This window comes from Anomaloglossus baeobatrachus, chromosome 7, assembly GCF_048569485.1.
Source record: "Anomaloglossus baeobatrachus isolate aAnoBae1 chromosome 7, aAnoBae1.hap1, whole genome shotgun sequence".
Classification (NCBI taxonomy): Eukaryota; Metazoa; Chordata; class Amphibia; order Anura; family Aromobatidae; genus Anomaloglossus; species Anomaloglossus baeobatrachus.
Window position 1 is genome coordinate 100,789,134 of NC_134359.1, and position 14,899 is coordinate 100,804,032.

General features: G+C 44.3%; 1 protein-coding gene across 1 annotated transcript in view; it reads right to left on the minus strand.

Annotated features, from left to right (window-relative positions):
* SPAG16 (sperm associated antigen 16) overlaps positions 1-14,899 on the minus strand; it is a 1,446,914-nt gene that overhangs the window by 813,099 nt on the left and 618,916 nt on the right. The window contains exon 11 of the mRNA XM_075317532.1: positions 2,723-2,866. Within this exon, the coding sequence (XP_075173647.1) occupies positions 2,723-2,866 (144 nt within the window). The remainder of the gene's footprint in view (positions 1-2,722; positions 2,867-14,899) is intronic.

Here is a 14,899-nt window from a genome sequence, read left to right on the forward strand (position 1 = left end):
TGGTTCTGCTAGGAATGCCATCTGCCGCTCAAGGGTCTCCTGCTGCTGCTGAGGCAACGTAAAGGGAACCTGTCATGTAGAATATGCGTTCTGATGTATCAGCAGACGCATGTGTGCCCTAATTACACCTCCCTACCAATCCCTGTGTTATAAAATTGTGTAATATGAAAGTAATTAAAAACGTTTTATTACTTTCATATTCCCTATGTAAATGATCAGGGTTTCTAGCTCCATGGGCGTCTCATTGCCCTGTGGACATCTACTTGCTTTCCATGCTATCCCAGTGGGCGTGATACCATGGATTTACATCAGCGACGTGACCTTCGCTACTTCAGAATCTTGCGCGTGCTTACCATTCTCGCCGCCTCATCCTGGTGCTTGCTTCGCGGCTTCTGACGGGCACTGTACATTGCCTTAACCACAGGCGTCTTCTGAGCATGCGCAGTGCGAGACAGAAGCCGACATCAAACACCAGGATGAGGCTGTGAGAATGATAAGTGCGAGCACGCGTGAGATTCTGAAGTAGCGACGGTCACATCGCTGATGTAAATTCATGATATCACGCCCACAGGGGCGTGATACCATGGAAAGCATGTAGAGCCCACAGGGCAATGAGACACCCATGGGGCTAGAGACCTGCTCATTTACATAGGGTATATTAAAGTAATAATACGTTTTTTATTACTTTCATATTACACAATTTTATAACACAGGTATGGGTAGGAAGGTGTAATTAGGGCACACATGCATCTGCTGATAGGTCAGAACGCATATTGTACATAACAGGTTCCCTTTAAGCGCCTGCTGCTGTAGCTGGATCTGCTGCTGTTGCTCCCGCTGTTGATTAATCTGTTGCATTACCAACTTGTTTGTCTCCTGCTGGGCTTGTTGTTGTTGTTTTGCAGCTTAACCTATACCAAGTGTTTGACCAGTTCCTCCATGTTGTCCACCTGTGCTTCCTGGCTTCTGGCCATCTTCACTCAGGACATTCAGTTCATCTGCAGCAATCCACGTGTTCCCTGGGAACGTTGCCCGCACTCTAGCACCAATTGTGATAATGCTAGTCACTCAGCTGTTTGCAGAGGTAGAGACAGGAACCATTTCTATTTAATTGCTTGGCTGCTTTATTCAGTCTTCATAAACCGATCCACAAATAAATATAATGAAAGCTTTTATCCGCATAAAACAAAAAAAAAAGTTCATGCAGTATTGTGGGCTTTGCCCACTCAGGAAGGATACCCCACTCTTCATTAAGAGTCCCAATGCTGGAGGACCGCACACCTCTACGCACACAGGCCATGTGTGAGACAGTCTACATTCTAAGACATGTACCACATCCATGGGTGAAGGCATGTGAGCACCCAGACCTGCCCATCTCTCCGGCTGCTCATAAAACCCAGCCCTGATGTGCCCTAATAACTTTGTTATTACTATATGAACTAGAGCTTACATTTGGCTTATATCACAGAGGATTATCATCTCTGTGATACATATCTCCCAACAACTACGTTACCAGCAGCCATCTTACAACACACGATTGTGTAGGATTAGACTAGATTTTATTATTGTTGGCTTGGTTTTGTTTTTTCTGCATTTTTTTAAGATGCATTGGTAGAAAAATGTTTAAAAAGTTAATAATTGGTTTATTTTAAAGAACAATAATGAGAAAAAAAGCTATTGAAATAAAATGTTCACTTAAACCTTATGCATAAATCAAGACTTATTAGGAAAATATAAAAGCAAAGATTTCTTCTTTGTATTATGTATGAAGAAACAAAGGTTTAGGTCTTGTTCTTGTAATTAAAGAGCACAGTATAAAGCTAAAGTGTAAAGCTACACCAAGCCCTCTAATGAGAAAATCCTCCTCATCTCTCTGTGTACTGTGGTCCCTGGACACCATGGAAACAATGTATTAGCAAAATCTGATTAAAATTCTCTTCTCCAACTGCGGTTTGTTTTCCAACACAGTATTTCATCTCACAAATAAAAGAATGGATGGGTGGTAGGAACGTGTTTTACACCGATCTGCGATAAATTGTTCTTTACCAATGTATATTTTACACTGATTGAGTCAATATCTACGGTAAATGCCTCCCCGAGATGATAGTAAGACTATGTGGCATGAAAGTAAATGGGGATTATTGAGGGCAGAAAGGATGTCAAGCATTACGGCTGGTTGCTAATGGATCATGTCTGTGCTGATCTCATGATATATCATCATCTAGAAAACCCAATTAACATTACAGTCCAGGGCACATATCACACCAACACTCTGGAAACAAATATTTTATATTATTGTAATCCATATTATGAACTGGTCTGGGGTTACTCATCAAGCAGGGGCTTTGGACATAGCGATGTTATCAAACCAGACACAAGGCTGTTGTTAGACACAAAGCTTTGGCTAACCTTGAAAGAACCTGAATTGTCAGACACGATACAGGAACAGTGAAGTATGCAGATGAAATTTACTGCTTTCCATTGACCATTACTAATAGAACTCAGCTGTAAATAGATATCAACTTGTTGCCTATATTTCACATGCTGCCTGACTTCTAAAGCACCTTCTCATTTGCTCAACACTTTCAACCTCGTGACACCACATTACATTCTGCTGAGCACTGAAAACCATATTTTGGCTTCTCTTGTAGAGTACAAGGCATAAATATCATTTAGATGTTGCCACCGTTCATTAGGACAAAAAATATATATATTAGCTTACGTTGGATGGAAGCAGCAGCCAGAAAGCCAATCAGAGTGTCCTTCACCGGTCATGATGATCTCTCCACTGGGAATGGACCACATCTTCCAAAGACGGTCATCACTGGCGGTGACCAAGATCTCCTTACGAGGGTGCAAGGCCAAACTATAAAAGAAATGGTAAGATTGAAAAATGATCACAGGATAAGCAGAAAAACACTGTAAGACAATACTAATGAATATAGTGTTTAAACCAGCACTATTACGCTAGTAATGCATAAATAGTATATAAAATGGATATGACAATACTTCATTGCAATACATATATGATGACATGAGGGTGTACAAATCGGAAACATTCGCAGTGTTCGTTTTGCACAACTCTTAAGGGTGCTTTACACGCTGCGACATCGCTAGCGATAGCTAGCGATGTTGAACGCGATAGCACCCGCCCCCGTCGTTCGTGCGACATTTGGTGATCGCTGCCATAGTGAACATTATCGCTATAGCAGCGTCACACGCACATACCTTTTCATCGACATCGCTGTGACCGCCGAACAATCCCTCCTTGAAGGGGGAGGTGTGTTCGGCGTCATAGCGACGTCACTGCGGCGTCACTAAGCAGCTGCCCAATGGCAGAGGAGGGGCGGAGATGAACGGCCGGAACATGCCGCCAACCTCCTTCCTTCCTCATTGCCGGTGGACGGCAGGTAAGGAGATGTCCGTTGTTAATATGGTGTCACACATAGCGATGCGTGACGCCGCAGGAACAACGAACGACCTAGCTACTGACCAGACAACGATTTTTGGTAAATGAACGACGTGTCACAGACCAACGATTTTTGCCTGTTTTGCGATCATTTAAAGTCGCTCATAGGTGTCACATGCTGCGATGTCGCTAATGACGCCGGATGTGCGTCACAAACACCATGATCCCGACGATATATCGTTAGCGATGTCGCAGCGTGTAAAGCACCCTTAAGTCTATGTGCGTACGTTAAAAGGGTATTCCCATCTGAAAGATCTGGTAGTGGGGCAGGGTTACAAAGATTAACCTGACTGGGCTTCGCAAGACACCTAGTCTGGGCATTGATAATCTCCTGCTCATAAAACATTTTATTGAAGCTACAGCACACAGCCTCATAAGTGACACATCCCTGTACTCAGGCCCTAGTCTTGTCAGTTATGTGGACCAAACGGAGCTAGTTTCAGTGGCACTCAGCCCCCTTTCCTGCCCATTTACGCCAAAGACTGCACGCGGCTGTTGACATCACTGGCCTTAGAAATCACATATTCAATGTGATGTTGTGGTGCCCCTGCGGCTCCTTTCGCCACAGAGTCTTGCAGCTCATTTAAGCTGCGGTATTCGCCTCGAGGTAAGGAGGAGGTTAATCACCGGTATTCCACATTCACACTTTACATACAGCTTAGGAGCCAGCACACTGGGAGCTGTACTAGTGTAGGCAGGGGGTTGGCAATCACGAAGCATGGGAATTTCCCGGTCACTAGGACAACCACCGGGGGGGCGGGTTCCACTTGGGGTATAAGAAGGACCATCTCACACAATGACCAGTCAGTCTACCCGGGACACCAGTTCTGGCGACACATTCTCTTCACTTTCTCGGGGCCTGTGGCTTGGAGTGGAACGCTCAGCCCAGGTTCCTTACCACTGGAGGGGCAACTCTTAAAAAGAACTATTTCTAAACACCGGTGGCTTCTTCCATCTTATCCAAGGTCGACGGGGCCCATTACAGTGGTGACCAGTGCTAATGCGGCAGCAACCGGGCTTCCTAAAGAACTGTGAGTAAAGACACCTGGAACCGCAGCAGCCCACAAGGACTCTTATTACCGGCGCCACACGGCTCGGCGCCAACGGCCACCGCCACCACCACTACTCCCCTCATCATCCTCCCTGGGACCCACACCACCTGTGGGGAGCGACTCCATCTTGGCTGCATTTTCATCCGCCCCGGATCACAACAACAGCAACGGTGGCTAATTCCCTGGCCGCGTACCACAGGTGGCATCACAACAAACTTTCATCCTATCCCCTTTCTATTGGTATACACCTCGTGGCATGAAACCGGGCAGGCCACTGCGACATCCCAGACCTCTGCACTAGCCCGGTGATGAGTAAAACAGTAAAACAGGTACGAGACCCGACCTGGACCCCCTGCCCCCTGGCTGCTACAATATCACCACAAATTAACAACATTCCTGCACCAGAGGGCCTTTAGGTTCATGGCCCTATGAATATTGCTAGTTACTGTTAATATTACTAGTTACTAAATCTACTATAACAATGAAGAAAGACTATGATTTAGCAATCTGTGACTATAAGAACAGTCAAAAAAAAGATTATACATAAGTAAATATGAGTAAACAAACTGGCCAACTGGGAAGTGTAATAAATGAAGCTGATGTATTGGGTTTGTATATTTTCATCATTTGATTGAAGATCCATATGTAGGAGATTTTTACTTTGATTTCAAAATGAGATAAATGGGTTTGAAAATATTTGCTGTATTACACAAGAGAAAGTGAAACGTCAGCAAACCGGAGCCCTAATGATTGTCTTCAGCGCAGCACAGCGGTTAAATTGACGCTATTAAGTTTCTGCTGTTAAAATAAGTCCTAATTATGGTCATTTTCACAATCCGCTACTGTTTGGCATGAGCTGCTTTAGAGAAGAATTATGAATTGTGCTTCTTTCTAGTCAATTCTATCCCCGGTGTTTCCATATCACAAATGATTGGCTGAATGTTCTCATCATTTTGTTCCCTCAGGTCTCTCTACACGACGACAATAACTTCAAAACTCAATGCTCGTCTGACTTCGGGCGCTAAAATGGATCTGATCCCTTGTTGCAAATTGGCTTGCTTCTGCGTTTCCAACAGAGATATCAGCATTGGGAATCGTGCAGAGATTCCATGAGAGTGTCTCCGGCTGACGAGAGCTATCTAGCCGAGACACCTGGCTGGCTTCTGTGCGCTTTATCATAGCCATTCATCAGGCTCCATTACAGAGCTATCTATACGTCTGCAACGGAGACGAGAGTAACTGAAAATTAGAATGTGTCGAAGAAGAAAAAAAAAGGCACTTGAGTCACATCAAATCCTTGCACCTGTCCTTGAAAATGGCAGGAGATGATATATACATGTAGCAACTGGTCTTTTTATGGATGTCATAGAAGCCTCACAGAATGATGTGCTGCTAATAAATATATTTTGTAGCAGAAACCTATTTCCACAACATGGCTGGTCAATTTATTATATCTGTATCAATATAAAGTAAAACTCCATAAATGTAAAGCATATGATCATTGTGCATGCTAAAACTATGCTGGGTGCTACGTAATGAAACCCTGGATGTAATGCAGGTCCTTATTCCATATTCATAATTCCAGCTGTTGAGAAATTGCAATCCAAAATTTATATTAAAAATATATTATATATACATGCACCTATAAACACACACACACATATATTTTTTATATATATATATATACATACATAACACACACACACACACACACACACACACACACACACACACACACATAGTATATACGCATATAATGTGTCGACACCTTTGAAATTCTTCCAGAGTATTTTCTTCCAAAAAATTATTGCAATTGCACATGTTTTCTTATGCACATGTTTACTTCCTTTGTGGGTTTTGGAACAAAACACACACACACACACACACACACACACACACACACGGAAAATTAAAAACAACTTCACACAAAACCCCAAAAATGGGCCGGACAAAATATTACCACCTTTTCAAAATAGTAGGTAAACAACTTTGTTTGAAGCATGTGATGCTCATTCAAACTCACCTGTCGCAAGTTACAGGTGTGGGCAATATGAAAATCATACCTGAAACCAGATAAAATGGAGAGACATTTACACAATCTTTGCATTGTGTGTCTGGGTGTGCAACACAGCACAGGACTAAATTTCAGAGTATACTATGCCTTCATCATGGACCATGATGGAGTTGTATTTGCCAAAACACATAGTCCTGTATCTTTTACTGTTAATGCCACTGCCAATTATGTGGAATTTTATGGAGGAATAAAACTTTTATTTTAAAGATTCCTGGACCTTATGATCTTTCGGCTGGATGATCCTCATGTTACAAAGTTCTAAGTGCTGTGAGCTCCCACCTATATCCATGCAGTTATCCCCAGGCTGAATTACCACAATCATGGAATCTGGACTCTGGTAAGCTGCCATTGCTGTTTTTGAATTTTTTCTTTATAGTGATATTTTATCATGAAAATCGGGCATTTAAGTCGACGCATGCAGTGGTGATTTCCTCATCTTGAACAATTTATTGAAACAAAAGCTAACAACAGTGGTGGGTATACCTAAAAAGTAATGTCAATATTTCAATAACTTGACATGTGGCCTTCAGCATAAATTACAGCTGACAATGATGTCTGCTGCTGTTCACAAGTGGAGTTGTTGTCTGCTGAGGCATAGCATCCCACCCTTCTTGAAGGGGGGCCCTCAGTTCACTGAGGTTCTGGGGTACAGAGTAACGAGCCTCTACATGGTGGACTCAGCTGATTCCATAGGTTTTCTATGGGATTCAGGTCTGGAGAAAGTGCAGGCCGCTCTATTTGACGTACCCCTGCCTCCAGCACCCGTTCCCTAATGATGAGACCATGATGAGCTGGAGCATTGTCCAACTTCTCTTTAACTTTTTTAGCACCATCTTTGTAATCTTCCTCAGCTTTCAACAGCCTGTGGTCCCTTTATCCCTTCATTCCTGCCCATCGACTTGGTAAATTTTCAAAATAAAATTGAGGTCCCTCCAAATTAAATAAGAGTAAAAGCAAAGGTTTGCGGGTGGTGCAGGTTCCCTGTCTTTGAGGTGTACTTAGACCTCTTGTTTTGGAGATCAGTGGTATTCCAGAGAATAGGACCCCCACTGATACTATTCCTATAAAAATCTATTGGATAAATAAGAAATACCCTATTAAAGAGGTTGTCCATTACTTTGACATTGATGGCCTATTCTTAAGGGTGCTTTACATGCTGCAACATCGCTAGCGATGTCGCGAGCGATAGCACCCACCCCCGTCGTTCATGCGATATGTGGTGATTGCTGATGTAGTGAACAATATCGCTACGGCAGCGTCACATGCACATACCTGTTCAGCGACGTCGCTGTTGCTGCCGAACAATCCCTCCTTCAAGGGGGAGGTGCGTTCACGTCACAGCGACATCACAGCGGCGTCACAAAACGGACGCCCAATAGAAGAGGAGGGGAGGAGATGAGCGGCCGGAACATGCCGCCCACCTCTTTCCTTCCTCCTTTCCGGTGGACGCAGGTAGGAGGATGTTCGGCATTCCTGCGGTGCCACACACAGCGATGTGTGGTGCCGCAGGAACGACGAACAACCAGCGGCATGCACCACCAACAATATTATGAAAAGGAGCGATGTGTCAACGATTTTTGACGTTTTTGCGATTGTTGATCGTCGCTCCTTTTAGTCACACACAACGATATTGCTAACGGCGCCGGATGTGCGTCACGAACACCGTGTCCTGGACGATATATCGTTAGCGAAATCGTTGTGTGTAAAGTACCCTTTAGTATAGGTCATCAATGTTTGATTGTCCGCACCCCCACCAATCAGCTGTTCTCGGTCCTGCTCAGTTCCGGAGCTGCTCTGTCTTCTGCTAGCGGCTGCAGCTGAGTACTGAACACCCGTCTCCCATTCTAATCATTAGGAGTGTCAGACCTCGGTCTATCAAACACTGATCACCTAAGGATAGGCCATTAGTGTCAAAGTAGTGCACACACCCTTTAAGGGCTAAAGTCAGCACAATTTCTGATAACAGATGCACATGATATAAAAGCTGTTCTGTTTTGGAGGGTGGAAAGTGCCCTCCGCTCCATATGACTTATAATCTCACATATTTGTCTATTAGCCATACAATTACTGAACACGGTCTACTAGCCACGGTTAAATATTTTTTAAAGAAATGAGATCTTGTAAATGCTTACCGTGGATTTCTGTGTGAACATAATGAACTCTGAAAAGTTACAAAGACTTACAACCGGTACATTTAGAATATATTGCGAGATGCCCTCCCCCCGCCCCACTGGAACCTCATTACACAATTCTTCCAAAACCCAAGAACTCGGAGACAAATCAAACCGCATGTGGCTTGTTGATGAATATTTGTTTAGCCTCTTCATCTCCATGCAGTCTAATGTAACAGAAATGCCATTATTATTTGTAATGTACTGCCACAGTGCCCAATTAGTTTAACTCGGTAGATGCCAAAATCTCATCATGAGGCTACGCTTCGATGCACTGCGTATATGTTGGTTAAATTATATTGAGGAAGTCTAGTATAAATCAACTCAGCTTGAGATGGGCTTCAGTACAAACAGGCATTACAATGTATTTAACGATATACCATCCTTTTTTCTCACCAATCATCAAAATACACATTTTCGTTCTTCAAAAAGAGAATTTTTTAAACGTTTGCTTGTTTCGAGAGAAATGTGTAATTCCAGCACTGCAATTGCTGTCATGGCACCATTGGGGAAGCTCAACGGCATGTACAGTATGTGATTCCAATGTAGAACCAGTCTTTGTATATATGGTGCCACAAGATTTTTCCAGTTCAGAAGGCATTCCTAGACCACGGTATTGGGGCTTATACCAGACAGATGTTTGTAGATATAACCATAGTCAGTGATAACACTCTGGTCAAGACGTAAACAAGACTAGGGTTATTCCCACTGCCGAAATTTTTGGAAAATTTGTAATCTATGTATAGAATTGCATTATTCTGTCTGCCTGTCTGTCTGTCTTGCTCCAAAATTGTGTCCTTACAGTGACAACCGTCTGATTGGCCGCTGGGCTTGGCCTGGCCCCGCCCCTCCACACGGATTGGCCGTTCGGCTCGGCCCCGCCCCCGCATGGATAAACCGTTTGGCCAGGCCCGCCCCCGCACACGATGCCCGCTAGGCCACGCCCCCCCACACGATGCACGCTAGGCCACGCCCCCCGCACGCGATGCCCGCGAGGCCACGCCCCCCGCACATGTTGGGCACCTGTACACCACCCCCCAGGACTACTCCTCCCATTATACTCTTTCCCCAGGACTACTCCTCCCATTATACTCCTCCTATTATACTCCTCCTATTATACTCCTCTATGAGGGGTTCGCAGCATGGGGGATGGAGCACGATGGGGAGTGCAGCATGGGGGATGGAGCACGATGGGGGGTGCAGCATGCGGGATGGAGCACGATGGAGGGTGCAGCATGGGGGATGGAGCACGATGGTGGGTGCAGCATGGGGGTTGGACCACGATGGGGGGTGCCCAGAATGGGGGGATGAAACACGATGGGGGGTGCACAGCATGATGGGGGGTGCAGCATGGGGTATAGAGCACGATAGGGGGTGCGCAGAATGGGGGATGGAGCATGATGGGGGGTGCGTAGCATGGGGGATGGAGCACAATGGGGGGTGCGTAGCATGGGGGATGGAGCACGATGGGGGGTGCATAGCATGGGGGATGGATCACGATGGGGAGTGCAGCATGGGGGGTGGAGCACGATGGGGGGGTGCAGCGTGGGGGATGGAGCATGATGGGAGGTGCGCAGCATGGGGGATGGAGCACGATGGGGGGTGCGCAGCATGGGGGATGGAGCACGATGGGGGGTGCACACCTCCCCCCAAAACACACACACCGCCACGCACGCACCGCACAACACACCACACACACACTGGGAACCTCAAACACCGCCCTACACAGACACCCACACACACAGACAACGCCGCACACCCACAGCACCCAACACACAAACACCGCGGCACACACAAATATACGCACATACCGCACAACACACACACTGCACAAAACATACCTCCCCCCAAAACACACACACACACTCCACACCCACACAAACCGCGCAACACACACAGCACCACACACAGACAATGCTACAGACACACAGCGCTCCACAAACAATGCAACACACACAACGCAACATACAAACAACAACGCTCTCACCCCCCGCCACACCCAGAACATTTACAGCGCACTACACAAATACTTGTCAACTACACACAACAACATCTATATATATATATAACAAAAATCATACATTAACTACACAATACGTAAATTCTAGAATACCCGATGCGTAGAATTGGGCCACCTTCTAGTATATGCTATAAATGCCTGACAGATGCAGGTATTACTGTTGATCTATCTTGAGAGCCCCGCCAAAAACTTCCAAAATCACTTTATGAGCATATTTCTGCCATGGACATTTATGGTATAACCAAATACTGGTCTCATGGCTGGGGCTCACATCTATTGTGAAAAAGCATTTTAGAAGAGTTGGCCATTCATTTGACTCTCCAATTACTTGTATGGGAGAAGGCTTTGGTTGAATCCCCCACACAAGTCAATGGAGACCACCTCTCCACTAACAATAGCATATAATGGAGTCCGGCATTCAGCATATATGAGATATTTATGGCTTATCCTTGCAGTCCTGATATAGCGGGATTTGAAGATTATACAGAGATTCTTATCAAGCAATACTTGGCACTCAACAGGTGATTTTGTTCTATGTATTTTAAATATCCAGAAATTAAACAGGCGCAAAACTTTCTGTCAGATGATCTTCATCAGTGTGCAGACATGTTTAATTATCACTGGCATCAGGATTATTAAACGCTCTGTGCATTCCGCGGCGTTCACCACTGGTGTAATGGGCGCCCATGTTGCTTGATATGACATATGGCTTTGGAACCTATTTGTGCACCACCCAGCCAGAAGTGCCATGCTATCCCTATATATGGAGATTCTGACATGGATTTTCAGTGTCAGCACACAGGCTTCATGAGTAGAGATGAGGGGACCTATGGACATTCTGCTTTGCCGGGTTCAGTTGGACTTTAGAAAAAGTTCAGTTTGAGACCTGAACTTGATCCAGGAGGCTGAATCCCATTGGAAGTTAATGATTGGGCAGTCCGCCCACATAAACCAGCCATAAACAGAGCACTTCTGGGGAGGGGTGGTTTTTTTTGGACACACTACGTCCAAAAATGTTGTTTTTACCCCAATCGAGAGCCATTCTGATGCTGCAATCGACTTGCTCTGGGCCGAGCACTGAGCATAGATATTTTAAATGGAACCTGTCAGGTGCAATATGCACCCAGAACCACGAGCAGTTCTGGGTGCATATTGCTAATCCCTGCCTAACCGTTCCTGTATACACTAGCATATATAAAGAGATCTTTAGAAAAAGTATTTCTAAAGATCTTTTACCGTATGCTAATGAGGGAGGGAACTAGTCCCCTGGGCGTTAGTTCCCCTTGCCAGACAATTCCATTTGCATGTTAGTACACCCCTGTGAGCATGCTAATGAATGCGCAGCATCAGAGGATGATGTCACTAACCTCCCCGCGTCTGACGCTGGATTTCGGCTCAGTGCGCATGACCCCGGAGTTTGGGTCATACGTACTACTTCAGTTTGAAGCCATGACACGTACACTCGGCTTCATAGTGTGCATGACCGGAACTCCGGGGTCATGTGCACTAAGCCGAAATGCAGCGTCGGACGCGATGGCAACGGAGAGGTGAGTGAGATCATCCTCTGACACTGCACATTCATTAGCATGATAGCACACCGACAGGGATGTACTAACATGCTAATGGAGCCGACTGGCCAGGGAACTAACGCCCAGAGGACTAGTCCCCTTGCTCATTAGCATACGGTAAAAGATCTTTAGAAATACTTTTTCTAAAGATTTTTTTATCTATGCTAGTGTATAGAGGGAAGGTTAGACAGGGATTAGCAATATACATCCAGAACTGTTCGTGGTTCTGGGTGCATATTGGAACTGACAGGTTCCCTTTAATAGATACAGCAAAATGTATACCATTCACAATGATTTTGCTTATTTCTTTTGAACGAGTTGATGAAATGCTAATTTTCATGGTTGCTTTATCTAAAATGACACTAAAATCCACAGCACAGAGCATTTAATACAGAAATAAATGCATTAAATATATTAACAATGCTGCTGGGACTGATCCTTAAATCACAGATCTCTCTCCAGCTGATACTAGCCAAGGAGCGAGGTCATGTATTCCGACAAACTATTTTGCCTTCCAAGCTGAGCTGTCAGTTGCCCCCTATTTTTCTGGCATCTAGGGCTCAAAGCTTTGCTGCTGTGCCTTGAGGACGCCTGCCCAGACAGAAGATTACCATGATAGATAAAATATCCTAAGGTCCATTTATTTTTGATAAATCGGGGCCAATGCGTCTGTCCTAATTTATCAATGTTTGTTTGTGCCGGTCTTGATGTCGTGGAGCCAGAGGCGTCTGATTCATTAAGATCTTAACGAATTAGGGGTGCCTTTCATGTTGTGATCGTTGCTGAAGTAAGATTTGTGGCACACCACAGAATTAGATGAGCAGGGCTTGTCATGCCCTATCCAGCCCCTGTGCCACCTATTTTGGTGCAGCTGGCCCAAATAAGCGTGAAAACGGCAAAAGCAACAAGAGTTTTGAGCAACTCCATGTTGCGCAAAATATTTTGAACTTATCAAACCATTTTAGGCCAGATTTTTGGCATAATCACTTTAATAAATTAGGGCCTATATCTGCAGCAACAAAAACCCCAAAACTGCTTAAAGGGAATTTGTCACCAGGTTTTTGCCACTGTGTTATCTAGAGACAGAGACTCTGATGCCACCAATGTGTCACTTACTGGGTTGCTTGCTATAATTTTGATAATAATCACTGTTTTGTCAACAGGAGATTATAACTTACTAGTAAATCTGCTGCAATGTATTCCTCCCTATTAATGAGCTCTGTATAACCTTGCCCCCACCAGTCATTGACAGCTTTCGATGTACACTGTGGATAGGCTGAAAGCTGCCAATCAGTGGTGTGGGCGGCGCTATAAAAAGCTCAGTATTCAGAGAACTTGTAGATCTGCAGCAGATAAAACTGTGGTTTTATCAAAATTGCAGCAAGCAGCTCAGTAAGTGACACCACTCAAATTAAGGTCTCTGCCAGTACATTATGCTGTTCTCAGATCAGGTAGTAAAAATCTGGTGACAGATTTCCTTTAACCCCTGCACGACCAAGCATGTATATACACATCCTTGGCCGTGTCTGTCTCTTTAACACGGGCTCGCGCCAACATTATTCCCTGAACAACTCTGACAGCGTGATCTAACGTGCTCCAGTGGGGATCGCACTGTTCCCCACTGCCATCAGCGGCCCTGTGACACGATTACGGTGCGCCAATGTGTTGCCATGACAGCGTGGGGTAAGACTATGGCCCCTGTCACTTTTATGACTGACTTCCTGTGAATGTCCGCAGAGATGGCATTCATAGGAGAGCAGCATTTCTGCTGATAAGAGCGATCAAAGGCGATCAAAAGAAAGCATTGATCCAATAATGGTATAATTACAAACACAGCTCAAGATGCAAAAATTAAGCTGTCACCGAGCCCCAGATTCTGAAAATGAGAACACTCCAGGTATTGGAAAATGGTGTCAAAAGCGCCATTTATTTATTTTTTTTACAAACTTCTGAATTTTTTTCCACCCTTTAGATAAAAGTAAAATTATACATTTGGCATCTATGAACTCGTACTGATCTGGGGTATCATATTACCCAGTCAGTTTTACCAAATAGTGAACACCGTAAATAAAAAACCCATAAGAAACGCGTAATTGCACTTATATTTTAATTTCATCGCACTTTTTATCCCCAATTTCCAGTGAAATATGGGGCAGAATGAATGGTGACATTCAAAAGTGCAACTCGTCCCGCAAAAGATAAGCCCCCAATATGGCTATAATGATGGGAAATTAAAAAAGTTATGGTCTTGGAACACAGAAAAGAAAAAATCAAAATGAAAAACGGAGAGGAGGTGTGAAGGGGTTAATAGACTACCGAAATATATTTTTTTCTTATTATTTATACATTAATGGGTTCATCTGAATTCCACCGGTATAAAATAAAATTAAACTTGTGGTTTGGGAAAAAAATGTGAGGAATTAATGTTGTCATCAAGAAAAAGAAACAGAAAAATGTTTTGTTTCTATTCCTTAGATGCAGATGGAGCAGAGCTGAATTTGTCAGATGTAACAAGGTTGAGGATCATCATTTGGTAGATTATATT